The 25,229-nt window shown below is 32.0% G+C and overlaps 1 protein-coding gene across 2 annotated transcripts in view; it reads left to right on the top strand.

The window, feature by feature from the left end:
* COL24A1 (collagen type XXIV alpha 1 chain) overlaps positions 1-25,229 on the top strand; it is a 287,223-nt gene that overhangs the window by 68,482 nt on the left and 193,512 nt on the right. For both annotated transcript variants that reach the window (XM_025052104.1, XM_025052103.1), the window contains exons 12-19: positions 227-271; positions 11,970-12,023; positions 13,998-14,042; positions 17,648-17,701; positions 17,779-17,823; positions 18,065-18,118; positions 19,257-19,310; positions 23,694-23,747. In XM_025052104.1, the coding sequence (XP_024907872.1) occupies positions 17,663-17,701; positions 17,779-17,823; positions 18,065-18,118; positions 19,257-19,310; positions 23,694-23,747 (246 nt within the window). In that variant the 5' untranslated portion in view covers positions 227-271; positions 11,970-12,023; positions 13,998-14,042; positions 17,648-17,662. The remainder of the gene's footprint in view (positions 1-226; positions 272-11,969; positions 12,024-13,997; positions 14,043-17,647; positions 17,702-17,778; positions 17,824-18,064; positions 18,119-19,256; positions 19,311-23,693; positions 23,748-25,229) is intronic.

Raw genomic sequence — 25,229 nt, 5'->3', positions numbered from 1 at the left:
GGATCCCATTTGGAAATACAGATGGGGTGAATTCCTGGATAAAATCAAGATTCTGTTATGAAGAAGACAAGGGTCCACTTCAGTTAATATATTGAAGTTTTTCTGACTGTCACATCAATTTAAAGAATAATTCATTTCTCTTTGGCATACTTCGTTAATTGGTGTTTGAGAAAAAAAGATCTCATTTATTCAACAAATACTTACTTTTGACTTTCCTACATTCTAGGGTGTTCCTGGGATTCGTGGAAAGAAGGGTCTTAAGGGAAGACAGGTAGTTAGATTCTTGTTTCCTGAGTCTTGATTTAGAGCAATATAATCTAATTATGTGCATATTTCTCACCTATTAAAATATGAATGTAGCTGTTGTTCTTGTCTAAAATCCATCTCATTCAACAGAGTTTAATTTTTGCCACTTGAACAGTCTATCAAATAATACCTGAGAATGCAAAGGAAAATTTAGATTAAAAAAACTCAAAATTTGACACTTCTAACACATTTAATATACCAGGGTAAGAGACCTTTATCCTGATGACAAGTGGCTAAAATGTCACAGAAAATACATGAACAATTTAAAACACTACTGATAGCATTATTCAACCTCATGTTTTTTTGAGGTTTTTTAAATACTTGCTTCAGATGTTAGCTGAGATACAAGTTCACTATGGCTTCTTGTATTTTCAGATTTAAATAAAGATCAACAAAAATGAATTTTTCCAGATAATATAATAATTTTAGAGATGGGTGGAAATTTTAACACCACTCAATACCCCATTGTTTAACAAATGAGAAAACTGTGGTTCAGGGAAGCATCCTCAGGTCATCCTGGCTGCATTAGTATAGCTAATTAGCCACCTGCTTTTCACTTGCGTCATTTTTACTACTACTGAAAGATATTTATTAGGATAAGATATTCTGTGCTCCACTGTGTTCTCTAGTCTATGAGGAAGAAAATTGCTCTTCATAACATCTTTTCTAAAATTGTATAGAAATAAAAATTTTGATGATAATGCTAAAGGACTGCAAATCTCACCAGAATATTCATATCCTTTTAAAGCATTTATACTTTGAGCTTTGCAATATTTTTTGAAGGTAGATTAGAATAGGTAGTAATGTCACCAATACATAGGTGAGGAGAATGCAGCTCAGTGATGTTAAAAGACTTGCTCAGAATTACATAGTTAAAAGTGGTAAAATCAAGAACTGAATCCAGGACCTTTGAATATAAATCCAGGATCCGTACCCCTTAGATATTTCTGTTATCTGTCTTCTACTCACACTGCTTAGAAGAACATGACTTATTTTTTCATGATATTTGGACAAAATGTGATAAAATTATTTTAAAATTTTACTTTAAAGATTTTAACATATTAAGATTAAACTTACCAAACTGTCAAGAGTTAAAAAGTAAACTGAACATTTTGTTTCCTTACATTTACATTCAACTTTAAAGCTAATGTTATAGCAATTACAGCAACAGAAATTGTTATTATCACCAATACCATCATCACCTTTTCTTATTCTAAAGCACCCTGCTAAATATTTTGTATGCCATCTCATTTAATTACGCTTTATTACACTTCAAAATGTTAGTACGTTATTTCTTTACATTTTAGCCTTCATACATATACCCCAACCAAAATACCTCTCTATTTTTTATGTGCCAAATATCTAATGTAAATATGTGGATGTGGGCTGTCTCAAAATGGACAGTACATGAAGTTTATATTCTTTATTCTTATCTTCTCCACTCTGTCTATCCTCTTTTTATCAAAGTATGTTGTCAGTAAAAGAACTAATTAAGTTTATATGTCACTATATAAATTACTTCCAATACTTAAAGTGTTACCTACCCATTAGTAATTGTATTTTAAACATAATTTAAGACAAGGTAAGTAATCTGCAATGCTGGAATTATAGGCATTGGTGAGGAAATGTTTTCTTGAAGCCCTTGTGATATATCATTTTAGTAGCTACCTAATTTATTTATTAATATGGCTGGTCTTATGTAAATATTAACTTTATCTTGAAAATGTATGAGTAATATCTAGTTTCCTACTTCATAATGAACTATAAAATTGTCCATAGAAATTTATAGATAGCTCTGGTTTCTTACTCCGTAGGGAACTATACAATTATCCAACAAATGCTTTTTAATTCAAAAGGGGAATTAAAGAAAACTGGAGAAATTGTGAATGAAATGATTATTGGGTTTTTTGTTTGATTGCATACTTCTTTATGTTACACAATTTATAAAGTTTTATTGCTTTAAAAATATATGCCTTTGTAATAGAATTAGATCCTTAAAAAATATATTTGTAAAACACATGTATTCTATTTTTTCTAAATAGTGTTTATAATAGAAAATTTGTCTGGTGCTGTAATATGTCATGTATACTACTTGTACTTTTTCTTGTTTTTTACCACAAAATGATTTGGCCATGTTTATGAGGAAATTGCTGTACTTTGAGTAAGATCCAGTTACAGCCACAAGGCAAATCATGCCAAGGCTGTCCTCAAAGACTCTTCCAGATTATTCTATGTATAAATGCTCCCCTGTGTTCTGTTTAAGTAAAATCATCTTCAGATAGCTTTGACATTAAGTAAGGACAAATGTATTAGCATGGGATATTATGTATCATGGGACACTTATATTTTAGTTTAAGGGATTAAAATTTCATGAGAATGGTCACCTATTACTGTTTAAATAACAATAAAAGGAAAATATCTTGTGAGAATATTTCTACTCTCTTCGATGTGGAAAATATTAGGTGTGTGGAATACAAATATGGTCATTTTCTCTTGGTAATGTATTGAATTATGTATGCTATCTTTGTTATATGTGAAATAAATATTCAAATATAGGGGCCACCATAAAGATGACAGAAAACTGTTTATCTGAAAGAATATGACAAAAATCTAGAAATGCTGAAATCTGAAAGTACTCATATCTACAAAACTTTTGACTATACGTATGTCAAAGATTGTTACTTCCAATTTTCTGCTGATTTCAGAGCTATTTAGAAGTGTGGGTTGATGCTTCTTTAGGGTACTGCTATATGGATCCCATGTTATTTAATTTATTATCAGTATGAATATTATTATAAGATGTACTTTATTACAATTATCACTCCCCTTTAATTAACAGTCTCCCTGTGTTTTAAATGAGCTTGTTTTCACAAAATTTAGGTAGATAAAAGTACACAGTTTTATTAACATAGAATAATATGATTCAGTTTTAAATAATTATTGTAAGATGTAATTTGTAGAACAGTGACATTTTTAGATAACTCTGTAAGTTTAATGTAATATTTTACACTTAAATTTTTAGTCTCTGAATTTGAGGCCAGGAAATAGTAAAATAAATTACTTCACTTTCTGTATTATGTGTGATGTGAAACACTCTCACAGTCAAAATAGTGACGGTAATAGGCATAGAAAACTTCAAAATCCAAGTTCAAGTCTCTCTGAATATTAATCAGGATGAGCTTCTTTGAACAACTGAGTTGGTTTCTAACCTGAGTACTAAAGCTCTGTGTTTGATATAAATAGTTTACAAAAATATTAAAATGTATGTGCATTGACATCATATCACATATACATATAGCACAGAAACATAGAGGAGTGGTAAAATTCCTTTCTATAATTGTTCAGTGAGTTAGTAACATTGCTAAGCTTAGGTTTTAAGATGTTGCTATAAATTATATGCTAATATAGCTGACCAAATGGTCACTTACTTCCCTGAGTAAACACGAAGCATAGAATTAAGTTGTTGTGAGCCAACTTCCTTAGTGATGTTTGTATTTTCTAAAATAAAATTATAGGTTTATAAGTAAGAGATATCTTTCCCTGGACAGTGTAAATATGATACGAATGCTTTTGAAAATGGACCCATTTAAAAACAACATATTATTTTGGTTATTCAAGAATTACTTATTATTTATCCTCATACTGGTATTTTTTAATTTAATGTTTGTGTTAAAAGTTATTTCACTTAAAATCTTACTTCCTAGAAAACTAGGAAGTTTTCTTAGGTTGTGTGCATTTGAGAAATTTTTTCTTCCTTTTTTTAATTTTTTATTTCAGTATCTTAGTATAAGGTACTTATTAATCACTACAATTATTTTTAAAGATAATGTAATCACTTACCTATTAGTCAATATTTGTGTATTCATGATTTTAGATATTAAGATATCCTTTTTACCTCTTCTTTTTTCCTCCTCCACTCCCTACATGTTGTAATTGGATCAAAATCCTTAATGTCAGTTACTATTAGAGGTCAGATGTGGGGCTCTAGATGTCTTCAATAAAATCAGCCTTTGGAGGTGGGAAAGCCCTATTAATTCATTATTTTTGCTCTCTGTGGATATTAGAGTTCGTCTCAAGTTCTTTTGCCAGCAATCTCAGATAAAAACACAGTAATAGACAGTCTTTATTGGTAAGGACTTTTTAACACTATAGAACTATTCTATTTTAGAACTGTTCTATTTTACATGTTTTACTGTCTTTATTTAAAAAGCTTCTTGGAACTTAGCTGATGTGAGTCAGATTCTTTAAGAGCATAAAACCATCCACTGATTTATAATAGAAAAGAAGAATGCTATTTTTAATAAATAAGGGAGGCAGGGAGAGAGGATTTGTATATATTATTAACTTTCAGATTTTATAGCTATTATATAATTCCAAGTAGCTACCTTTTTAATGCAAAGTTTCCAAACTTCATTCTGTAGTGCCACAGTCAGGAAATTCTACAGTGGCTATAAAAAGTATTTTACAAGGGCTCCCAGATTGATTTAATCATTAGTCTCCTATAATAAGTTGGCTATACATATTTATATGGCTCCATAGAGCCATATAAACTTATGCCAGAACTGACTTGCCAGAATTGAAGATAAACATGAAATTGAAGATTGGGATTTACTGTCAACACCTAGAAAATTTGTCAAAACGTGAGTTGTCTAAGGAGTTTTTCAGAACCAATAAGAATAGATTATTTAAAAAATCATGTTACATTTAAAGTTTGACATAGATAAAAAGTGAACTCAGTTTTCTTACCGTAAAAATCAAAATATCACAGTCTTAGAATGGTGGACAAAATAACATCCTCAAGGCATTGTAATACCCAGACTTCAGAGATGTTTACTTTTCTGACTGTAGAAAGGAGTGTCTCCTCTTCTTTTCTTATACGTCTTTTTGTTACAAGAAGTCTATTTAAAGTAAACTGTATTTTAGCTTCTAACTCCAGTGTTAGAATTTCAGAATATAAAATCCTTCTGTTAGACATCTGTTATTAGTTTCTATCCTTAGCTCAAGACCCTCTTAAAAACATATTACACAGGAGTGTTTCAGATACGTACATTTTTATGGAAAATTTGGAGACAGTGTTTTCTTTGTCCTAGGAAAAAGGTTGCAATTAATTCAATCATGAAGAAACTACTAGTGTTGCTACAACATTACAGAAAATTGTCATTGATTTTTAAGTGATTCTGCCTCTTTTAAGAAAAACGTACTATCTGGATTCACTTTACTGGGTGTAGTCTGTGGTAATATATCTGGCTAAGTATAGTTTGACAGATGTATGGAAGGGCCCAGGACTTTGAATTAAACCTACTTTCAAGGTTGGGACAGGTACTGAGCAGCGGGATGTCTAATGAACTACAGCTGATAATGTGGGGAAACTCTAGATGGAGCTAGTTTTCATAGAGATATGACACCAACAGGCAAAAATTCAGCCAGGCAATTATTTTCATGGCAGATAATTTAAGGGAAAACCTAGAGAATCTTGTAGGTTATCAAAATCAAGAATGTGAGACTGTGAGTGCAAATATGGCAGTGAAATTTGGCTTGGGTTCAGAAACTGTATACTCTGGTTGGGAAAAATGGCAGGAATAAGGTGGGGTCCTTATAACTGAGGGATAGAACATGATGTCGTATACCAAAACTGGTTCTTCGATACAAGAATAAGGGAGATTCCAGTTCCCAGAATTGGAATACAATGTTGTAACCAGTCTTTAAGAAAAAGGCAGGGACTTGAATCTGAGAACTGAAGCCCAAATCATAGCTCCGTTAACTGTAAGCCTGACTTGATGCTTAGTCCCCGAGAAGTAGGCTAAAACTCCTTAAATTCCTAAGTTTAAAATTAGGCCCAGCTATCAAGACATGGTTCCCCTTGAAGCGTGGATCCACTTGTCTCTCCTGTGGGATAAGGAAGAGGGAAGAGACTGGATCATCAGAGAGTACTTCACACTCTAGCCTTTTCCTATAGTAATCCTGTTTCACTTTTGAAGGATTTTAAAATATCAGGATTTCTTGGTGATATATAGTCATGTTTAGAATGTGTAGACTTCTAGGTTTTATTTTAGAATTTCTAATCTTAGACAAGTTAGTGTGATTGTCTCTTTTCAGTGCTTAGTCTTGGAAAAAGTTGAATTTCTGTTGTTATTGGTAATGCTTATTTAGTGTATATGTCTTTTATGATAATTTTTATTTATGTCTAGTTTAGGTTAAGTATGTCGTTTCTAAATCTTTATTCTTTAGAAAGACCAAAATATGCTCATAGTTAACTATAGTCTTTAACAGAAAAAAATTTCATAGCTTTATTTTTTTTTTAATTCTAGAAATGTAGTTACTAGTATTTTATGGTTATTATGGCCCAAATATTTCTCTAATTATTTTATATGCATTATTTTTCTAATTTCTATGTAGAATTAGGAAATAATCCTTTTACTAGAATCCCTAAGCAATAAATTTCCCACTGTTTCAAGATATTTAGCTATACTACCAAGTATAGTATCTATGTGTGGTCTAAAATATTAACACCATGTATCTATTCAGGCATACCAAGTCTAGAATACTTCTTTTGTTCTTAGTGTTTGATAACTGTCATGTCTGATAACAGTACCATCATTAGGCCCAGGCAAAAGAGAAACTTGATCTGGGCACTGTAGTTTTGAAAGCCCTGTATGTCACAAACAAATAAAATAAATATATATATTTTTTAAAAAACCCTGTCACTCAGGATACAGCACTTAGCATTGGCATAGTATGACCTGTAATCCTAGATATCCACTCTTGTTACTATGCATGTTATCTATTGCTGTGTAACAAAATACTCTAAGTTAGTGGATTAAAACAATAATAAATATTCATAGTTCTGTGGATGGAGAAGTTGGGAGTGGCTTATTTGGGTAGGTTAGGGTTTCCCATGAAGTATAGTCAAGATTTGGGGCAGGACTATAGTCATCTGAAGACTTGACTGGGACTGGAGGATTTGCTTTTAAGGTGGCTCATTTACTGTTTGGCCAGTTAAGCTCTAGTTAGTGGGAGGCCTCACTTCCTCCCCATGGGGAATTCTCCACGTGACAACTTGACTCTCTTCATGACATGGCTGTTGGCTTCCACCAGAGTAAATGGTCCATGAGAGCAAGGTGGAAGGTGTAGTACCTTTTGTGACCTAGCCTTAGAAGTCACATACTGTTACTTCTATGTTTTTTTTGTCATATAGGCCAGCCATCATTCAAAATGGAAACTACACAAGGGCATTAATACCAGGAAGTGAGAATTATGAGGATTTATCTTTGAGGCTGGCTATCTCATAGTTGAATAATATTCAGTCCTCATAGAAATTGCTCTCCACATCTCTTGCCTATAACCTCATGTCTGAATACCATGAAGAATTGTAAATAGTCCACTGCCATCATTAGAGAAAGAAACTGCTCAAGATTGTGATGAGGATTTGGCAGGCAATAGAAGCACTTAGGTAAAAGGAAAGATGACTTAATTAACTTATCTAATTTTCCTTATAATATGAATGCAGTAGTCTCTTGCATAATGAAGTACTATTGCCTGATAATACAAAGCTTTTATTTTCTTGCTTCTCTTTGTGTTCTGATTTATGGTTTGAACGGTAGTAGAATTAGTGTAATATGTGTAACAGTTGCAACCAAAGACTAAGAAACATTTTTGCATTATTTGCATTATACTTTTTGCAATTTATTACACTTAAAATTGCATTTCATAGCTATAGACACAAAATTCATAAAACATGACAGAGATTCTTTATATTGCCAACTAGATTGATATAAAATACTAGAATGATGTTTTTAATTATAAACATTTAGATTAAATTTTATAAAGTGAATATAAAAATTTTAATTTAATTAATATTGATATTAATTATAATGTGCAATAGAAAATAATCAGTAAAAATATTCAAAGGGATGATTTACTTAAATTTTTAAAATCTAGAAACACTATGAGTAGTCTTATATCGAGCATTACCACATAGTAAAATTTGCAAGTAGGACTTTCTACTTTCTCTAAAGATTTAACTACCAATTTTATTAGTATTCTGTCTCTTTCTACATAACAAATACCACAAACGTAGCAGCTTAAAACAACACCCATTTATTATCTCACAGTTTTCATGGATCTGCAGTCCAGGTACTCCTTAACTGGTTCTTCTGCTAAGGGTCGTAAGCCTGCAATCAGAGTGTCAGCTGGCTGCATCATCATCTGGAGGCTTGACTGGGAAGGCATTCACTTCCAAGCTCATTCAGGTTGTGAGAAGGATTCATTTCCTTGAGGTTATAGAAAGGTTGTAGAACTGAGGGCTCTGGCTTTTCACTGGGTCTTGGCTATAGGCCATCTTCAGGTCTTATTGACTATCTGCATTTCCTAGAGGTCACCCTCAGTTTTCTACCATGTGGGTGCTTATTTTGTCAAGCTCACAAGGGAAATCACTAGATCCAGGCTGCTAAGACAAAGTCTTATACAGTGTAACATAATTACTTTAGTAACATCCCATTACCTTTGCTATATTGTATTAGGATAAGCAAGTCATAGTCTCACCTACACTCAAAGGGAGGGTAGCTTACAAAGGCATGAACACCAGGAGGTAAGAATCATTAGGGGTCACCTCAGAGTCTGCCCTTTGTACTGATCTAACAGTGTAAGTGAGCAAGAAAATTATTTATAACTTGAAGTGATCAAATGAAACCCCTAAAATGTCATATTCTTTTAAAATAAAATTTGATCACTAGTCAAAACAATGAAAATGAATGAAGATGATTATGCACAATACAGAAGCAATAATACAACTCTGGAACACCTATTTGAAGATGATTATTACTTTCAAGAAAGGCAAAAACTCAAGTTTTCCTGTAGATGATAATCGTGAAAAATGGTCATTACATCCTTTGGCATTGTGAGGGTATTTCTAGAAGAGCACAATTCTATTTAAATTAATGGTTATAATTTTCAATTAGGTAAATATCAGAGAAAATTTAGTATTGCATTTTGTAACAAATTCTTTCAAGTGGAGAAAGAAATCATAGAAATTGTTTTTTGTATTCTAAGTTCAGGAGCAGTATTTTATCATTCTCATTACATATTTCACAACCTTGAAGATCATTTTTTGATAATGAAGAGATATGGCTATAAACATTAAGGTCATTATTAAAGGAATACAGAACCACCCCTACATTAAAAAAAATCATGCATGCAGTTACCAGAATTGAAATAACAACTGAATAAACAGTGAATAAGCAAAAACATATTCAACAATATAAAACACTGGCTTGATGTTTTTCAAAAGAAAATATATGTCCAGTATAGCCAAATATAATGATGCTTTTTGTGGCAGTAAAACAAGAAAATGTCTAGATTTAGTAGAAATTATTTCAAAAATTGATGACACAATGGTCAACATGTAAGAAGGATAAAAATAAATTATATCCGTCTGGAATAGAGAATTAAAAATTAAATGGAATGTTTAGTGGGTAGTAAAATGAGAAGAGAATACATAAAACCTTTAAAAATAGGTATTACTCAGTTCAACTAAATTGTTTCAGGGGCAAAATAAAATTGGACGACTAATAAGTATTATGCATATGTTTGAACCAGAAGAACAAGAAGATGGAATTAATAAGTATTTCATTGTTTTTATGCTGGTTGTAGAAAGTACAAATTTTGTGATAAGTGGAGAACTAATTACATTTCTTTCCCCTTTTTCTTCTGCCTCTCCTAGTGGGGAGAAATCATGAGTTATGTGGAAGCTGAACTGCAGAGCAGCTCCTCACTCCCACTGGGTGAGGATGGGGACTAATCAGTCCCAGATAGCACATCCTCTGGCTATCCTGACTGAGTCCCCAAGGATGTTTTTAGCAATCCAGCTCCTTATTCAGACTGATTGTTTCTTCATTTTTAAGAAAAACTTTACTGAGATACAATTCACCTTTTTAAAGTGTACAATTCAGTGGTTATTACTATATTCACTGAGTTGTGCAGCCATTACACCATCTAATCTTAGAACATTTCAATCATCTCATATAAAAAACCCTGTACCCATCCATTAGCAGTCAGTCCCCAACTCTCCCCACCCCAACCCTAGACAACCACTAATCTACTTTCTATCTCTATGAATTTGCCTATTTTGGACATTGCACATTAATGGAATTATGCAGTATGTCCCTCATTCTTTATTATTTCACTGAGGATTCTGGAAAATCTACTTATGATCTATCTAAAATTCCATCATTTATTATGTTTCAGATTTATTACAGTAGTTTTCCTCTACTTTTTCCACTACCTGTGCATCTAAATACTTTCAAATACCCATATTAGGTCATACTCAATAGAAAGATGTATTACAAATTTGTGAGCTTGTTGACAACAGAATTTGTCTTCCAAGGACAATGAAAGCAAACTGCCTGCCTGAACTTCAACTGACTTTGAAAGGAGTATGGCTTCAATATGTTTGACTACCCAGATGGTTTTTGCATTATCCTATGATTACAGAATAAGAGAAACTGCTTCTAGTATGAGTTAACTGTATCTTAGACACATCATATACTTTCCATTGTTAAATCATCTTTTAAACTTAGCCCATTCATGTTTGTTCTAGTGAACCAGTGGTTTTTGGCAATGTTAAAAATATAATATTTTGTACCAGCTTGCCTAAATATATTATAATAATCTAATAATATAGTTTTATTTTTGTTAATCGTAAGTTTTTAAAAATGAAAATTATTTGTGTTGATAATAATGTCTTTTAAATCATTATATAAAGTAGCCTTTTAAATCCAGTGGTAAATTTTTAAAGAAAAACATTAGTACATAAAGATTAATTGAGTAACTGTGTTATTTTACAGTAGAATTTATAATGAGAAAGTGTTACTTTACTGTTCTTCATAGTTTTACAATGTAGAATTCTCAATAGACATTAGGGAAGTTTAATTTTCAGTAGCATCATATTTTATGTTTGCAATATTTTGCCTTTCCCCAGTAAAATTGCACTTAAATGATTTTTCACATTATGTTGTATCTTGTATTGAGAAGTTAAAGTAGTCAGTATAGCATAGTAGAAAGAGAACATTGACTCTGCAATCAGACTACTTCCATTCAGATCTCAGGCCCACCCATCACTACTGGGTCCAAGTGACTTAACCTCTCTGGGCTTTAATTTCCTGAAGTGAAAATATTAGTACTCATTAATTCAACCGGTTGTGAAGATGAAGTAGTGTATATCTAATGATGTGTAAAGCCTTTAGCGCATGTAAGTGTGCCAACACATGCTTGGTAATATTGGCCATTTCATTCTCTATGATGTGGGTATGGGAACAGCATGAAATAGCAGACATAACTAATGGATTGGTCAGTCAAAAATCTTGGTTATGTTTCCTCTCATTCATTGGTTCTTTATATAATAATGAACAAATTTCTATTTTCTCCAGCTTAATTTTCTGTATATATTATGTGGCATGTAAAATCATTTTATAAAATATAGAAATATTACACCTAACAAAATCAATGAAATGTTATGCAAAACAAATACACATTTTTGTTACACTACCATTTAGCGAATAGAAAATGAATATTTCCTATTACTAAATTTCTTATAAGAAAACACAGCAAAAATTAATTCTTTGTCTATTCTGGCTTTAACAACATTTCTTTCTCTTTCTCTGGGTCAGGGATTTCCAGGTGACTTTGGAGAGAGAGGCCCTGCTGGTCTTGATGGCAGTCCTGTGAGTAAATTGTGATGGTCCAACCTTGCAATCTAACATCACTCAGACTCCATAGCAACTGTAATTGTCATCCTCATTACCACATTTATGCATAAGCACTATTGACCAGACAGTTTCAATACCACTGTGCACATTCCAATTTGTAATTTTACAACATGGGAAATAAACCAAAAATGTATAATAAATAAACTCTATCTTGAGAGACAATCATTAAAATTAATTATTTTGACCATGTTAAAAATGACTGCTTCAGTAAAATATTAGAAATATATGATCACAGTACTGACTTGTACATTTGGGGATGGGGGAAGAAGCCTTTCAAGTACAGGGAAGTACTAAGAACCCTCATATAAAAATTATGCATTTGGTGATTGCTCTTTTGGGCTTAAATGTGTCATTGATTAACCTTTTGAGTATTTTATAGGGAAATCTCCTTTGGGATTGTTCAGATATCTATGTTCAGATTAGGGAGTCAATATAATAAAATTTGTCTAATTATATTATAAAATGATGGATTGCTCTTTTTTGACATTAGGTAATTTCTTCACTTTTTGCCCTCAAAAAGTGTCTAGTAGATATCCCCAATTTATGCCACGCACACATTCTTTTTTATAAGATTTTAAGGTGAATTAGAATCAACCACAAACTTTTTGTAACCTAAATTAGGAATAGATTTTATAGTTAGACATACTAAATTATTAGCATTTATGCTTAAAATAAAGTGTTTGAAAATAGTTTCTTTTTGATTTCTTTTTATAAATTATAACTGTATTAGCTTATTTAGTGAATTTAGCCAAAGTTTTATTCATTATAATAATGTTTTAAGTAGAATGTTTACCATCATTTTCTTGCCCATGATTCGGAGGAGCTTCCCATTTCAAGCATAATAAAGTGAGCATTATTTACATTTTTTCTTTAATACCATTTATAAACAGTCATGTGGGGATGACAAGGATATAATCTGATATATGCATCATTAGGTGATTTCACACACATGACTATACTTACATACCTAGTGTGAAACCATCTTATTTACTTTTTTTTTTTCAGTTAAATATACATAAAATTTCTTAGGGTTGAACTCCTACAATATTTAAAACTTTTCTTTTTGAAATCTGCTTTTTATTTAAAATACCATGCTTCTTGAAGAGCATATTGAGTCTTTAATATGTGAAAATAAATAAAAACTTTTCAGTTTATTAGTTTATAATTCTCTATATTTTATACTATGCCTACACTAAAAAAAAAAAATTGAAATGCAAGAAGAAGGGGGCTGTCTTGTACCTTGTACCATGTAAATAATGTAACACATCATAAAAACTGTACTACTGAATTCAAAAGACCATCATAAAGACTCATCACAAACCAACTGGAAAAATTACTGTTGATAATTTAAAATCTTATAAATAATTTAACGATGTTGGTAATTTCTTACATTTGTATAGTGCTTTATGAGAATTTTCAAAACCTTTCATATATATGAGAATTTTCATTGCAAGTTTTACAATGAAAACAAATGTTATTCCTATTTTATAATGAGAAAACTGAATTTTAGAGAATTTAAATAATTTACTTCAAAAGAATTGATAGTGTTTTACATCATTTGAAGATGTTCTTCTAACCCTCTATGCTGACCACCTTCTTTTCATATGATATGTGGGCTAGTTATGTCTATAATTCTGACTATGAATGAGATTTACTTTCTTTATTAGATACATAGAGAAATCTATATCCTAAGGTTGGGTGGTAGTCCTAGCATCCAAAAGCATGGAGTCAGGGGCATTTATGAAGAACATAAACTGCCTCCAGATTTTGTACTTCTTAGGAGGATGCACAAGAGTAGGGAAGTTTCAGAAGTTAGCTGTAGAAGAAGTTCAAATTTGATATTTTTTTCCCAAGAAATGTTTGTTTAGGAACTGTGCTTTAGTAGTTTGGAATCATGTTTAACAAATTGTGCACATTTCTTTTACTTAGGGACTTATAGGTAGCATTGGTCCTCCTGGATTTCCTGGTCTTAGAGTGAGTATCAAATATCATCATTCTTTTAAAATGTTCTCGTATATTTATATTTGTTAGATGTAAGGTTAAGACTAAAATTCTTAGCATGGCCTAAGATGTCTAGATTGTTTTTGTTCTTATCTGCATCTTGAAACCTAGTCTGTGTGCTAGCAAAGGTGTTCATTCTCAGATGCCATGCAGCCTCCCTACAAGATGGCCTGTGTATTTCTTTGTCTACCTGAAACACTCTACCTTTACTTTTCTGCCTAATAGTTAACTCATTCATTTTTCAGTTCCAGGACTGAGCAAAGTGCTTGCCATACAATAGTGCTCAGTGAAAATACCTGGGTTTTCTGTTCTTTCTCTTTTTTCACTCACCCTTTGGTAAATGGGAGAGGTTCTATACAAATGAAAATGGTTAATGACACTAACAATCATCTTTGTAATCCTCCTCTCTTCTACACGGATTTCGATGGTACTTTACACTTTGCAAAGTACTTTCACATGAATATCTTATTTGTAGATAGAGCAGGTATTTTTCGTTTATTAAAATTTTAAATCAGACAAGATGAGCTTTACTTTACTTTACTTACTTTATCAAATGCTGAACTAGATGGAAAAAATGTGAACAAATTAAGATTCCTATTTTTGGCAGCATTATAATCTAATGACATAGAACAAATAATAAATAATATCATACAATGTGATTATTGCTGTTATGGACTAAAATAAATCCACTGAGAAAGGAGCAGTTTGTGTTATCTCAGAGATTCAGAGTAAGCTTTACATAAGTCTTTTTAGCTGCATCCTGAAGCTTGTGTATGAGTTAGGTAAAGTGGAAAAGGGCAGAGGGCTCTTTGGCAGAAAAAGCTGTGTTCTAATGCACAGAAGAGGGGAGAAATGAAATGTTTGGGAAGTGAATGAGTAGCAAGATTGTAGCCTGTGAAGTATGGAGGGATGGGAGCAGAATGGAAGGAAGTGAGGATTAGAAGAAAATTGGGAAAGTTGTAAAATCTTTATATTTCGTAGTAAATGGTTTATCTACTTGCCCAGAACTGCAGCCTCTGATTTATCTCTCGAGTGTTCCCTTCAAGCAAGTATAGTTTCAGAAAACAGATGACATCGACTTTGCTAAGTTATTTTTTCTGTGCAATTGATTGTTATTTTTATTTGCTTTTTTGATTAGCGACAGTGATTATTGTCTGCAAGTGTGAGTGGGCATGGTTGAAAAGCCCAATGTTGGAACTCAGCCTTTTCCACAATGCGCTCACTCATATGAACTCTAATTGGCAAGTGTCTGCTGTTTTTATATAAAGAACCTATCCCTGGATCTCTATTTATTTTTTTCACTCACTTTGACTCAAAAGTTCTCTATTATTTATCACTGTGTGGAAGGCTCTTCTGACCCTGTCGCCGTATTCCAGACACCCTCAACTAAGCTCCTATGAATGAAATTATTTCTTCCGTCTACTCCTTCTTATGGAAGAGAATTGTGATAGGTAGGGAGTGCTGAAGGAACTTCATGTTATCTTTGTGGAACTGAAAATTGCTCTTAACCTATCATGGATACTTTCAGAAGGCTATTGTTTTTGGGGGAGTAAGATTTTTCCACATAACATATGCCATGCCACAAAATTTTTTTTTGTGTAAATATCTATATGTGTACCATTTTATTTTTTTAGTTCTATAATTTACTAAGTCCTTTATATGTGTCTTTTAATATCTTCCAAAACTTACTATTTTGTAATTTTTTAGAGTCACTAAAAAATTACTTAGGATATTATGCATACAAAGTACATTCATTTGAAGATGCCAGACTATGCACAGTAATATATTTACTGAAAAGAATATTATACTGCATATAGAAAAATTAACAAGACAATGAAGAAATATTTGTTAATATATCTTTCCATACTTACATGAGTTATTGCTGCATAATTTCTAAACTGAGATGTTTATTGATTTTTTGATACTATCATAAGTTTTAAATCTGTGAACTTTGAATAAAATAGCCACTGTAATTCTAAGAATAATTTTTTTCCTATTGACACAATTTGTCAATGATGTATTAATATTACATATCTGTTTAATTTGGAAAGTATTACTCTTTGTTTCTCACAGTTCCATATATTTCAGGATTAAGCATGTTGGAACTAATTTATCTTAGTTATATTTCACAGACTTTAGGACTCATCCAAAAGTAAAGATGTCATATTTTCCATTCTGAAATTTGTATTATGTAAAAATAGACTATTAGAAATGCCTCATTATGTTGAAAGATAGAGTTCTAGAAATCACTATTTCAAATTTTATTTTTAAAATTGATTACTTCCTCCAGAATTCATTCCATACTTTATTTCAAAACTATTATGTGCTCGTTATTATGTTGGGTCTGGAAGATTAAAAAAAAAAGAGTAAAACAAAATGTACATTCTAGGAAGACAGAAAAAAAAGCAGAATGCTGTATACTTAGTCATGTAGTAGAAGGGCATTTCAGTAGACATAAACATATCTTCAAAGGCTCGGAGCCTATAGGGGAGAACATGTTTAGAGAATAGAAAACAGTCCATTGGTGTTAGAATGTTTGATTTGGAGGACAGATGAGATGGGAAGTGTTGGCAAAAGCCTGGTAGTAAGGGCCTGGGATACATTGTCACAAATACACCTCTAAAAGTTCCTTAATATTTGGAAATTGTAAAAGAGAAGTTTTAGCCAATTTGGTCTTTAAGGATGGAGAATGATATATGATAGCCAGACACAGAGAGGTAGCAAGAGAAAGAAGAAAAATGAAGGCATCAGTGATACTAAAATTATATCACGATGGTTTAGATCCCCAAGTCATCAAGAGATATTCACCATTTTTTTGAATTTTACTTTAAACACTCTTGATGTTGCTCTTGTCCTTTGTCTTCTATGATGCCATATTGAAGGGGTTTTTCTAAGTATCTTGCTTTCAGGAGATGAAAGTGGTAGTTATATTTTTGAAGAATCTTGCACCGAAGCATTAAACCAAGAACCTTGACATTGATGACTGTGTCTTTTTCACAGTATGCTCTACAAATGTTAAATAATGAAAGAGTGAGAGCAAAGTAGACTTTTTTGTTCACTACTCAGTTTATCCCTGAAATTTTGATAAATTTTCTGATTCTGCAAATTTCAAATCATGAAATAAAATTATTGGAATGCTTGGCCCATAATAACTGCCCAATAAATATTTGCAGAATAAATGGATGAAATAAAAATCTAAGGCAATCAAATTAAATATTTATTGAATATTTCCTGGGAACACGGAACTGTCTAGTTGGAAAAACATTTATCTAGTTGGGAAAATATTTCAAGATGAATGTCATGGATCATAAGTATTCTAGGAGCTCAAGGCAGGGGAGGATCCTTATGGACTAGACCAGTCTGAGAAGGCTTCAGGAAATAGGATGGACTTCACTAAATAGTTTAAAAGATGGGTATGGTTTCCAAATGTGGCAAGAAAGAGAGATGGTTGAAGAATAAGGCAAATATGGGCACTTAGTGAGATGAACTGTTTGGAGTTAATTAATTAATTAATTTTTACTATATTCTCTTTCTAATTGTAGTGGATATTTAATGATGCCTTTCTTATTGCTTTTCAGGGCAGTGTTGGCCCAATGGGACCAACTGGACCTTCTGGAATTCCTGGCCCAATGGTATGGTTCTATTTGCATAATCGATAGTTATCTTTAATTTCTCTATGATATCACAAAATATCACTTTTATTTTTTAGGGTCTTTCAGGGAATAAGGGCCTACCTGGAATCAAAGGTGATAAGGTGATTTAAATATTTATATTATCATAGAGATAATTTTTATCATATTTATTTTTTGAGCCAACACAACTCACAAAGTATTTTATTTTTATATATGGGATCTAATCTGTACTATCAATTATATAACTTTTCACAGAAGTAGGAAACATAGAAAAATTATTCTTTTATAACTAACATTTGGTTTCTTATTATTTTGCCATGTTTGCAATGCTTAAATGTCTTTGTATGAAATTGTGCTCTGTAGGGTGAACAAGGCATTGCAGGAGAACCAGGAGAGCTAGGGTATCCTGGAGACAAGGTAACTTTTTTACCATTCATTTTATATAAAGTACAAAAAAAGCCAGTGAAAAAGTATAAATTCTTTAAAAAAAAAAAAGAGGGTACTCATTATTTTTAACCTTGTATTTTGTTAGGATATGGTATTAGTATGGTTTTATATGTCTCGTTTGAAACAGTTTTTTCAATATTTTTAGAATATTTTCATGAATTCTTTTTTACGGCTTGTAAATACAGTCATGTGCTACTTAATGACAGAAATGTATTCTGAGAAATTTCTGTTAGGTGATTTTGTCATTATGCAAACTTCATAGAATGAACTTACACAAACTACAATAGCATAGCCCATGGCTACCAGGCTACAAATGTGTACAACATGTTACTGTACCGAATACTTTAGGCAGTTGTAACACAATGGTCAGTATTCGTTTATCTAAACATATCTAAACATAGAAAGGGTACAGTAAAAATACAGTATAAAATACAAAATGGTGTACCTGTATAGGGCACTTACCGTGAATGAAGCTTGCAGGACTGGAAGTTGCCGTGGTAAGTGAGTGAGTGGTGAGTATATGTGAAGGCCTAGGACATTACTGTACACTATTGTATACTTTATAAACACTGTACACTTAGGATGCATGAAATTTATAGAACAACTCAAGATTAAATCAAGCACAAGAGAAATAATGCAATCAAGAGAAGTGATAAACACATGTATGAGGCTGCTGTTGTAACATACACACTGTTTTATAGAAAATCTATTTTCTATAAGTAGAAAGAGTATACTCTAAAATAATGATAAAAAGTATATAGTAAATGTATAAACCAGCTCATAGTCATTTATTATCACTGTCAGGTTTAATGTACTATTCATAATGCATGTGCTATACTTTTACATAACTGGAGCACAATAGGTTTATTTACACCAGTATCACCACAAACATGAGTAATGTATTGCTTCCTAAATACGATGTTAGGATGACTTCGATGTCACTAAGGGATAAGAATTTTTCAGCTCCTTTATAATCTTATGGGACCACTTCGGTATACACATTATATTGTTGACTGAAATGTCATTTTGTAGCACATGATAGTAGAGGCATATCTGCCTTTTGTGGTATAATAGCATTTCTCTTCCTTCTACTATTCTTTTCTTTTAGGGAACTACTGGTTTACCAGGACCACCAGGGATGAGGGGAAAGCCAGGACCTTCCGTAGGTTTGAATTTTTGCTTTGCTCTTTCTAATTAATGCAATTCACACCATGGCATGAGTCTTGAAACTTGCTGGTGTTAGAATAATACAAGTGGGACATAAGCATACCAGTCTGGAGTTTTCTCTCATAAATTTTAGAACGTAGCTAATCTCTCAAGTTGCCAGGTCACATTCTGTGGTCTGTTAGACCTCATCCTCCCCAGGCCCTCTCTCAGGCCAAAGGCAGATTTCTGTGAGCCCTAAAGATTTTGGTTGATCCATTATACACAATATTTAAACTAAGCAATGGACTTTTAAGCCAGAAAATGTAAAATACTTTAAATAATATTTTAATTTTTCTAAGTATTTGTTTCATTAAGAAGCATTCTGAAGAAAAATATAGCATGTCACTCTCTTGTGGGCCCAAATATTCTAATTCTGTGTCTTTTTTTTTTTAACCATTTGGCATCAATTAGTTGAGAAAAAAGAATACCTTATGTTGTAGTTAACATGAAACCCAAGAAATCAGAAAGCTAAAATTACTGAATAATTAAAATCACTTAAATAAAATGATTAAAACATAAGTTAAAAGTATATCTCTGCATATTAAATTCATAATATTTATTATAGCTAACATTTACTGAGTGTTTACAAAATACCAGGTACTATTCTAGGGTCTGTAACTCTAACTTAATCCTTACAACAATCATATGAAGTTGGGAATATTATTATTCCTATTTTACAGATTAGGGAAACTGAGACACAGTTTCTAGGTAGTTGGTGACTACCTAGGAAAACCTATGGAATCATATTTGTCAGAGGCCATTCTCTTAGCTGTTATGCCATACTGTTTTAGGATTTAACATTTTAAGATTATTTTAGGATTTTAACATTGATTACAACTCTGTGAAGGTGGTGATTGTAAATAGAAGAAAATTAGAAGTAAAATTATAATAATGTTAAGATATACATTTAAAAAAAGCTGTTTTCCTGAGCAATTCATTGTGTTCCCTCTGACTCCACCCTCCCATCGCAGGATTATTTTTGCATCAAAAGAAGCAACATTAAGTTATAGAGCTTTCTATACCCATCCGTTATGACTTCTAACAGTGGCGGCATTCGTATACATCTCTCAGGAATTATTTAATTCAATGTACAATATTTGTCATCTGTTTGTCAAAAGAAATGTTAATGGCAAGCTTTGCTTTTGCTAGTTTATCACCCGGAACTGAACTCAGGGTAACCCCGGTCAGCCATGTACTCAGACTTGTGCCCTGAAGTTGAATCTCAGAAACTCCAAAGTGCATAAATAAGGGACATGAGAACAGATCATGAAGCAAACAAAAAGCGTGTGTTTTTCAAGGATGCCTCTAAATCACATAACAGTAATATCTGCAGTGGTTGCCCAAATAACACCCTGACTTTTTATATCTTCATTTTGTATAATGTGAGGGTTTTCTAACTTTTGAAATGATAAAAGGAAATGGTACAGTGCATTTTCTAAGGCCAATACTAAGTAATAAATGATACCAATATTATTCTCTTATGCTTTACATTTACAATTAAGTACTTGAGAAAAACAGAGTCAAATATCATGCTTATATAAGACAAACCTTTTTAATGTCCCTCTTACTCCTTGATTGAATTGATATTGATAACATGTTTTTTGGGGATTGAGGGGAATCACTGGCCTAAGAAACAGAGGTTTAGATTTTAATCCCAGCCCTGTTATTGACCTTCTGTGACCTTGGGCATTTAACCTCTGTGGTATCCATGTTTAAAATGGAAGTCAGGCTATATCATAATTAAGGTTCCTTGCAGCTCTGTGATTTATTGGTATTTTTCCCTCTTAGCAGTACTGCTTATCAATATTTCTCTAGTCTAAACTAAAGAAAAGGCAGAGAGCCTATTTCACCTTTAACACATTCTTAAAACCCTTAATTTTTTTTTTCCTGGACTAAGTCACTAGAAACTCTAACATGGTTTAAGGCAGTGATGCACAAAGCTTGAGATGGTGAGAGTGAGGCTTTTATTTGCTCATTTTATATAAACCTTTCTGTACTATTCCAGTAAAAAATAATAATAATTTAATGTCTGCAGGGATTACTTTGGTAGAAGATAGTTGACTATTATTTTGTTTTATCAAATCTTCGAAAAACATATACTTGGGACTGAAGATAAGATAGAGACTTAAGAATTAATATTTGTGAAATGACTATTTTTAGTTTCTCACTTTATTTATCAATTGTATCTTATTAATAGAAAAAATTATAGAGATTTGATCTGAAAACCTTCTCTAGTTATGGAAGGAGAAGGAGGGGCACCTGTTTAATGAAAAATTGCTATGCAAATTAGCTATCAGATTAAAATCAAATTATACAATTTAGTGCCTACTTAACTCATTTGTTTACCATCATAGAAAGAATGCCAAAATCATAATGTATTTTTTTTATTTTATATCTCCTGCTTTTGATTTTATGTTATCTGAGGTGTTGGTGTTGTTTCCAAATAGATTTAAAAAAAAAAATGTCCTGGGAAGGTTTTTACATTCTGGGATAGAGAAGCTTTTGCTCTGCAGGTATTTAGAACTAGAGAAAGCTACTAATGAGAAATTGTTGAGCAATATTCTTTCCTTAAAACAGGGAAAACAAAGACAACTATTATACTCTTTTCACTTTTTAACTAGAAGTTGTCATTTATAGAGATTTAATCATTACTCGATTCTCTAAAAGTTACTTGAAAACTCAGTTTTTATAAAGGAGAATTGACATTCAAGGAAATTTGCAGTTGAACTTTTTCAAAATGATTAATTATTCTGCAGAACAAATAAAACTATTCCACTATTTATATTGTTAAATATCTGGATTTCAGTCAGCTTTTCTTAAAACTAAGGCCTAGGGTATGCTATTTTTGACTTAAAGTTTTTAAATTTAGCTTCATGTTTGGATTTTGCCACTAGAGGGCCCCAGTGAGAACCCTATCTCTTGTCATTTTAAGAATTTAAGACTCCTCTAGGGTGATAGAGTAATGGGTGGGGGGGATACTTTCATAACTATATAAATGTCTAACCAATGTATTGTATACTTGCAACTAATAAAATAAAATACTAAGAAAAAGTAACAAATATTGAATATTATTTAAAAAAAGAATTTAAGACTCCTCTAGATACTGATGATGATGGATCATAATTTTGTTTATTTAGGAGAACTTAAGTGAATGTTTGCATAATATTTTATTATGTTTCTCTAGATTTTATTACAGTAGTTGTATTTTGTATTGTTTTATGTCCAGATACTCTAGCCCTGTATGAGAATGGATTTAGTACATATGGAGAACTGAGTTTTACTTCTTGGAAAATGGATAAACCTGTATTGTATATTGCAATTTTATATAATCTGAGGCCTATTTAAGTCAAATTTGAAACTCACATAGATATTTAATGTGGCAGAAATAATGAATCCGATAGTTTTTCTTATGAAAACAAGGGTAAGAGACTGTTGGCCTTCCCTGCTCTATACTTTCACCTCTTGAGAGCATAGCCAGCCCTCTGTAGTTTCAGGCCTTATCTCAATTTCTCTCCCGACCTTCCTCTCCAGCCCTGATTTCACATTGTTTATGTGAATGTCAGAAAATGGCCTCAGAGATATTGAAACCAAATTTTTAAAATTTTAATTAAAGGATCGGAATAATAGGAATTTTGTGTATCATCCAGGAGAGGAGAGAGGATGTGAAAGGAATGATTAATACTATAAAAACTGGTTAACATTTAATGAGTGATTTTTTTTGTGCCAGGCACTGTGCTCAGCACTTTGCATATATTATTATCTCACTCAGTCTTCACAGTGACCCTGTAAGAATGTTAGTCCTGTTGTAATTATTACTCCTATTTTATTGCTGAGAAAAACTGAGGCTTAGAGAGACTAAGCAACAGGGATTTAAATCCAGGTGATTCTTAATGACTCAATCAGGCCCCTAAATGGTATCAAAGGAGAGAGAAATTTTGAGAGACAATCCAAGGATTCTGGTTGTTTGTGAAAGCAGTTCCTCACCTATAGTTCTCTACACTGTTGAGTCAAACTTTATTGTCTTATCTCTGAGTAACACACACTCAACACACACACACTTTTTTTCTTGATTTGAGCACTTAACTCGTTTGTATCTCTAATACTTAAGAGTAAATATATATTAGATCTATAAACATTTTACTTAAATAAATTTTTCACAGTGATGGTTACAAAGTCTTTCTGAATAGTTGTCACAGCTTTGACATAATATATTGAGTGTTATTTCATTACAGCTTTGTGTGGCATAAGTACTGCTTGCTCACCATATGTCTGTTTCTCTTTCAAATTATATTCATTGAATTGATGTTTATACTTTTATCTCCCCCTTCCTACATTTTAGGGCCAAACAGGTGACCCAGGACCCCAAGGACCATCTGGCCCTCCAGGACCAGAGGTAAATATTGGTGGGAAGATGATAAATTTGAAACAAAGATTGTAGAAATTAAACTTGGTTAGTAAAACATGTTTTACCATAATCGGCTTAAGAAAGATTCTCTTTTAAAATTTATGTCTTTGTAAATAGTTAAAATTTTTTTTCTGTTATGTCGGGAGATATGCAACAGTGATCCCAAGGAAATAGAAAAAGTATTAGCCACATTATTGTTTGATTATATCACAGCTAATTTATTTGTTCTGCACAACTATTAATAACACTTGGGGCTTGAAATAAACAAGACATAAACTCCACCATATTTTTAATGTAAAACGCTTCTAATTTTTGCTATATGCATATATCAATTGGATCTCATATTCTAAAATAAATGCAATTAAGTCTGTAGTACATATATCAAATTTATTTGTGTATTCTTTGAAATTTTGACTTTGGCTTAATGCTTGATGTAGAGCAATGTTTTTTTCTCCTGCAAAATTACATAGAATATAAGTTTCAGAGATGAAACATTTGAGTTTTTTAAAAATCATTTAATGAGCCAAAGACCTACCACATGGAGATAAAGCTCCTGAAGCTCACCTTAGTTCAGAAATATAATTTATACATAGATACACATATAAGTACACATACACACCTAATTCAGAGTCATAGATGCAGGAGTAACGTTGAGGAAATGAATTTGGCTTCAAAATAAATGAATCAGAGGAAAAAAAATCCCATAGTGTCATAGCAGTAGACAAGTTTCTACAAGTACTGCTGCTTTCTCCCCCTCTTTGTAAACCATAATATCTACTTCTTACTCCACACTGTATTTCAGGGTTGACTGATTTCTTTATCAATTACCTATTTCTACTTATTGTCAAATTTAAAAACACATTAAATATTGGTAGTTCAAAAATCTAAAAAACGGTACTGTGTACCTAGTTTTGTTAATAGGGAGATAATAGGAGGTAAAATACAGCAATATGTTGATGCCATCATCCTGGGAAGAAGGAAAGTGTTTTGAATAATTAAAACAATTATTAACAGATAATTAAAACAGCAATTAATAAATTAATATAAGTTCATCTCTTTCATAAGCGTACATTCATTTAATCATTTTTCATGAAAACCTTCCTGGAATGAATTGTGTTTACCTGTCTTTTCATACCGAGGATACAAAACCTAATTTATCTTTTATTATCTTTAAATGTTGTATGATAAATGTGGATTGTTCTGTTGTAATTTTAGTTACAGATGATATGTGTGCTAGGAAGGACTGTTTGGGATCATTTTCTTCTTTTTTATAAAGCCAGGTTAAAAGATATATGGGCCATGTTTTTTACTTATTACCTGGTCTTCCAAAGATGTTTCTTCTTCTCTGTTGCCTTTGAGGGTTTATGATTTGCAATCACCGATCAAAACATTTTCTCATTGTCTTTGCTTTCTGTGCTTCTAATACAAAGTCCTGAGGCTCGACCTAGTCAGTCTGTGCCTATTCTTCCT

This window comes from Pteropus alecto, unplaced genomic scaffold (assembly GCF_000325575.1).
Source record: "Pteropus alecto unplaced genomic scaffold, ASM32557v1 scaffold25, whole genome shotgun sequence".
Classification (NCBI taxonomy): Eukaryota; Metazoa; Chordata; class Mammalia; order Chiroptera; family Pteropodidae; genus Pteropus; species Pteropus alecto.
Note: the sequence above shows the minus strand (reverse complement) of the source record. Positions and strands in the feature narration are given on the sequence as shown.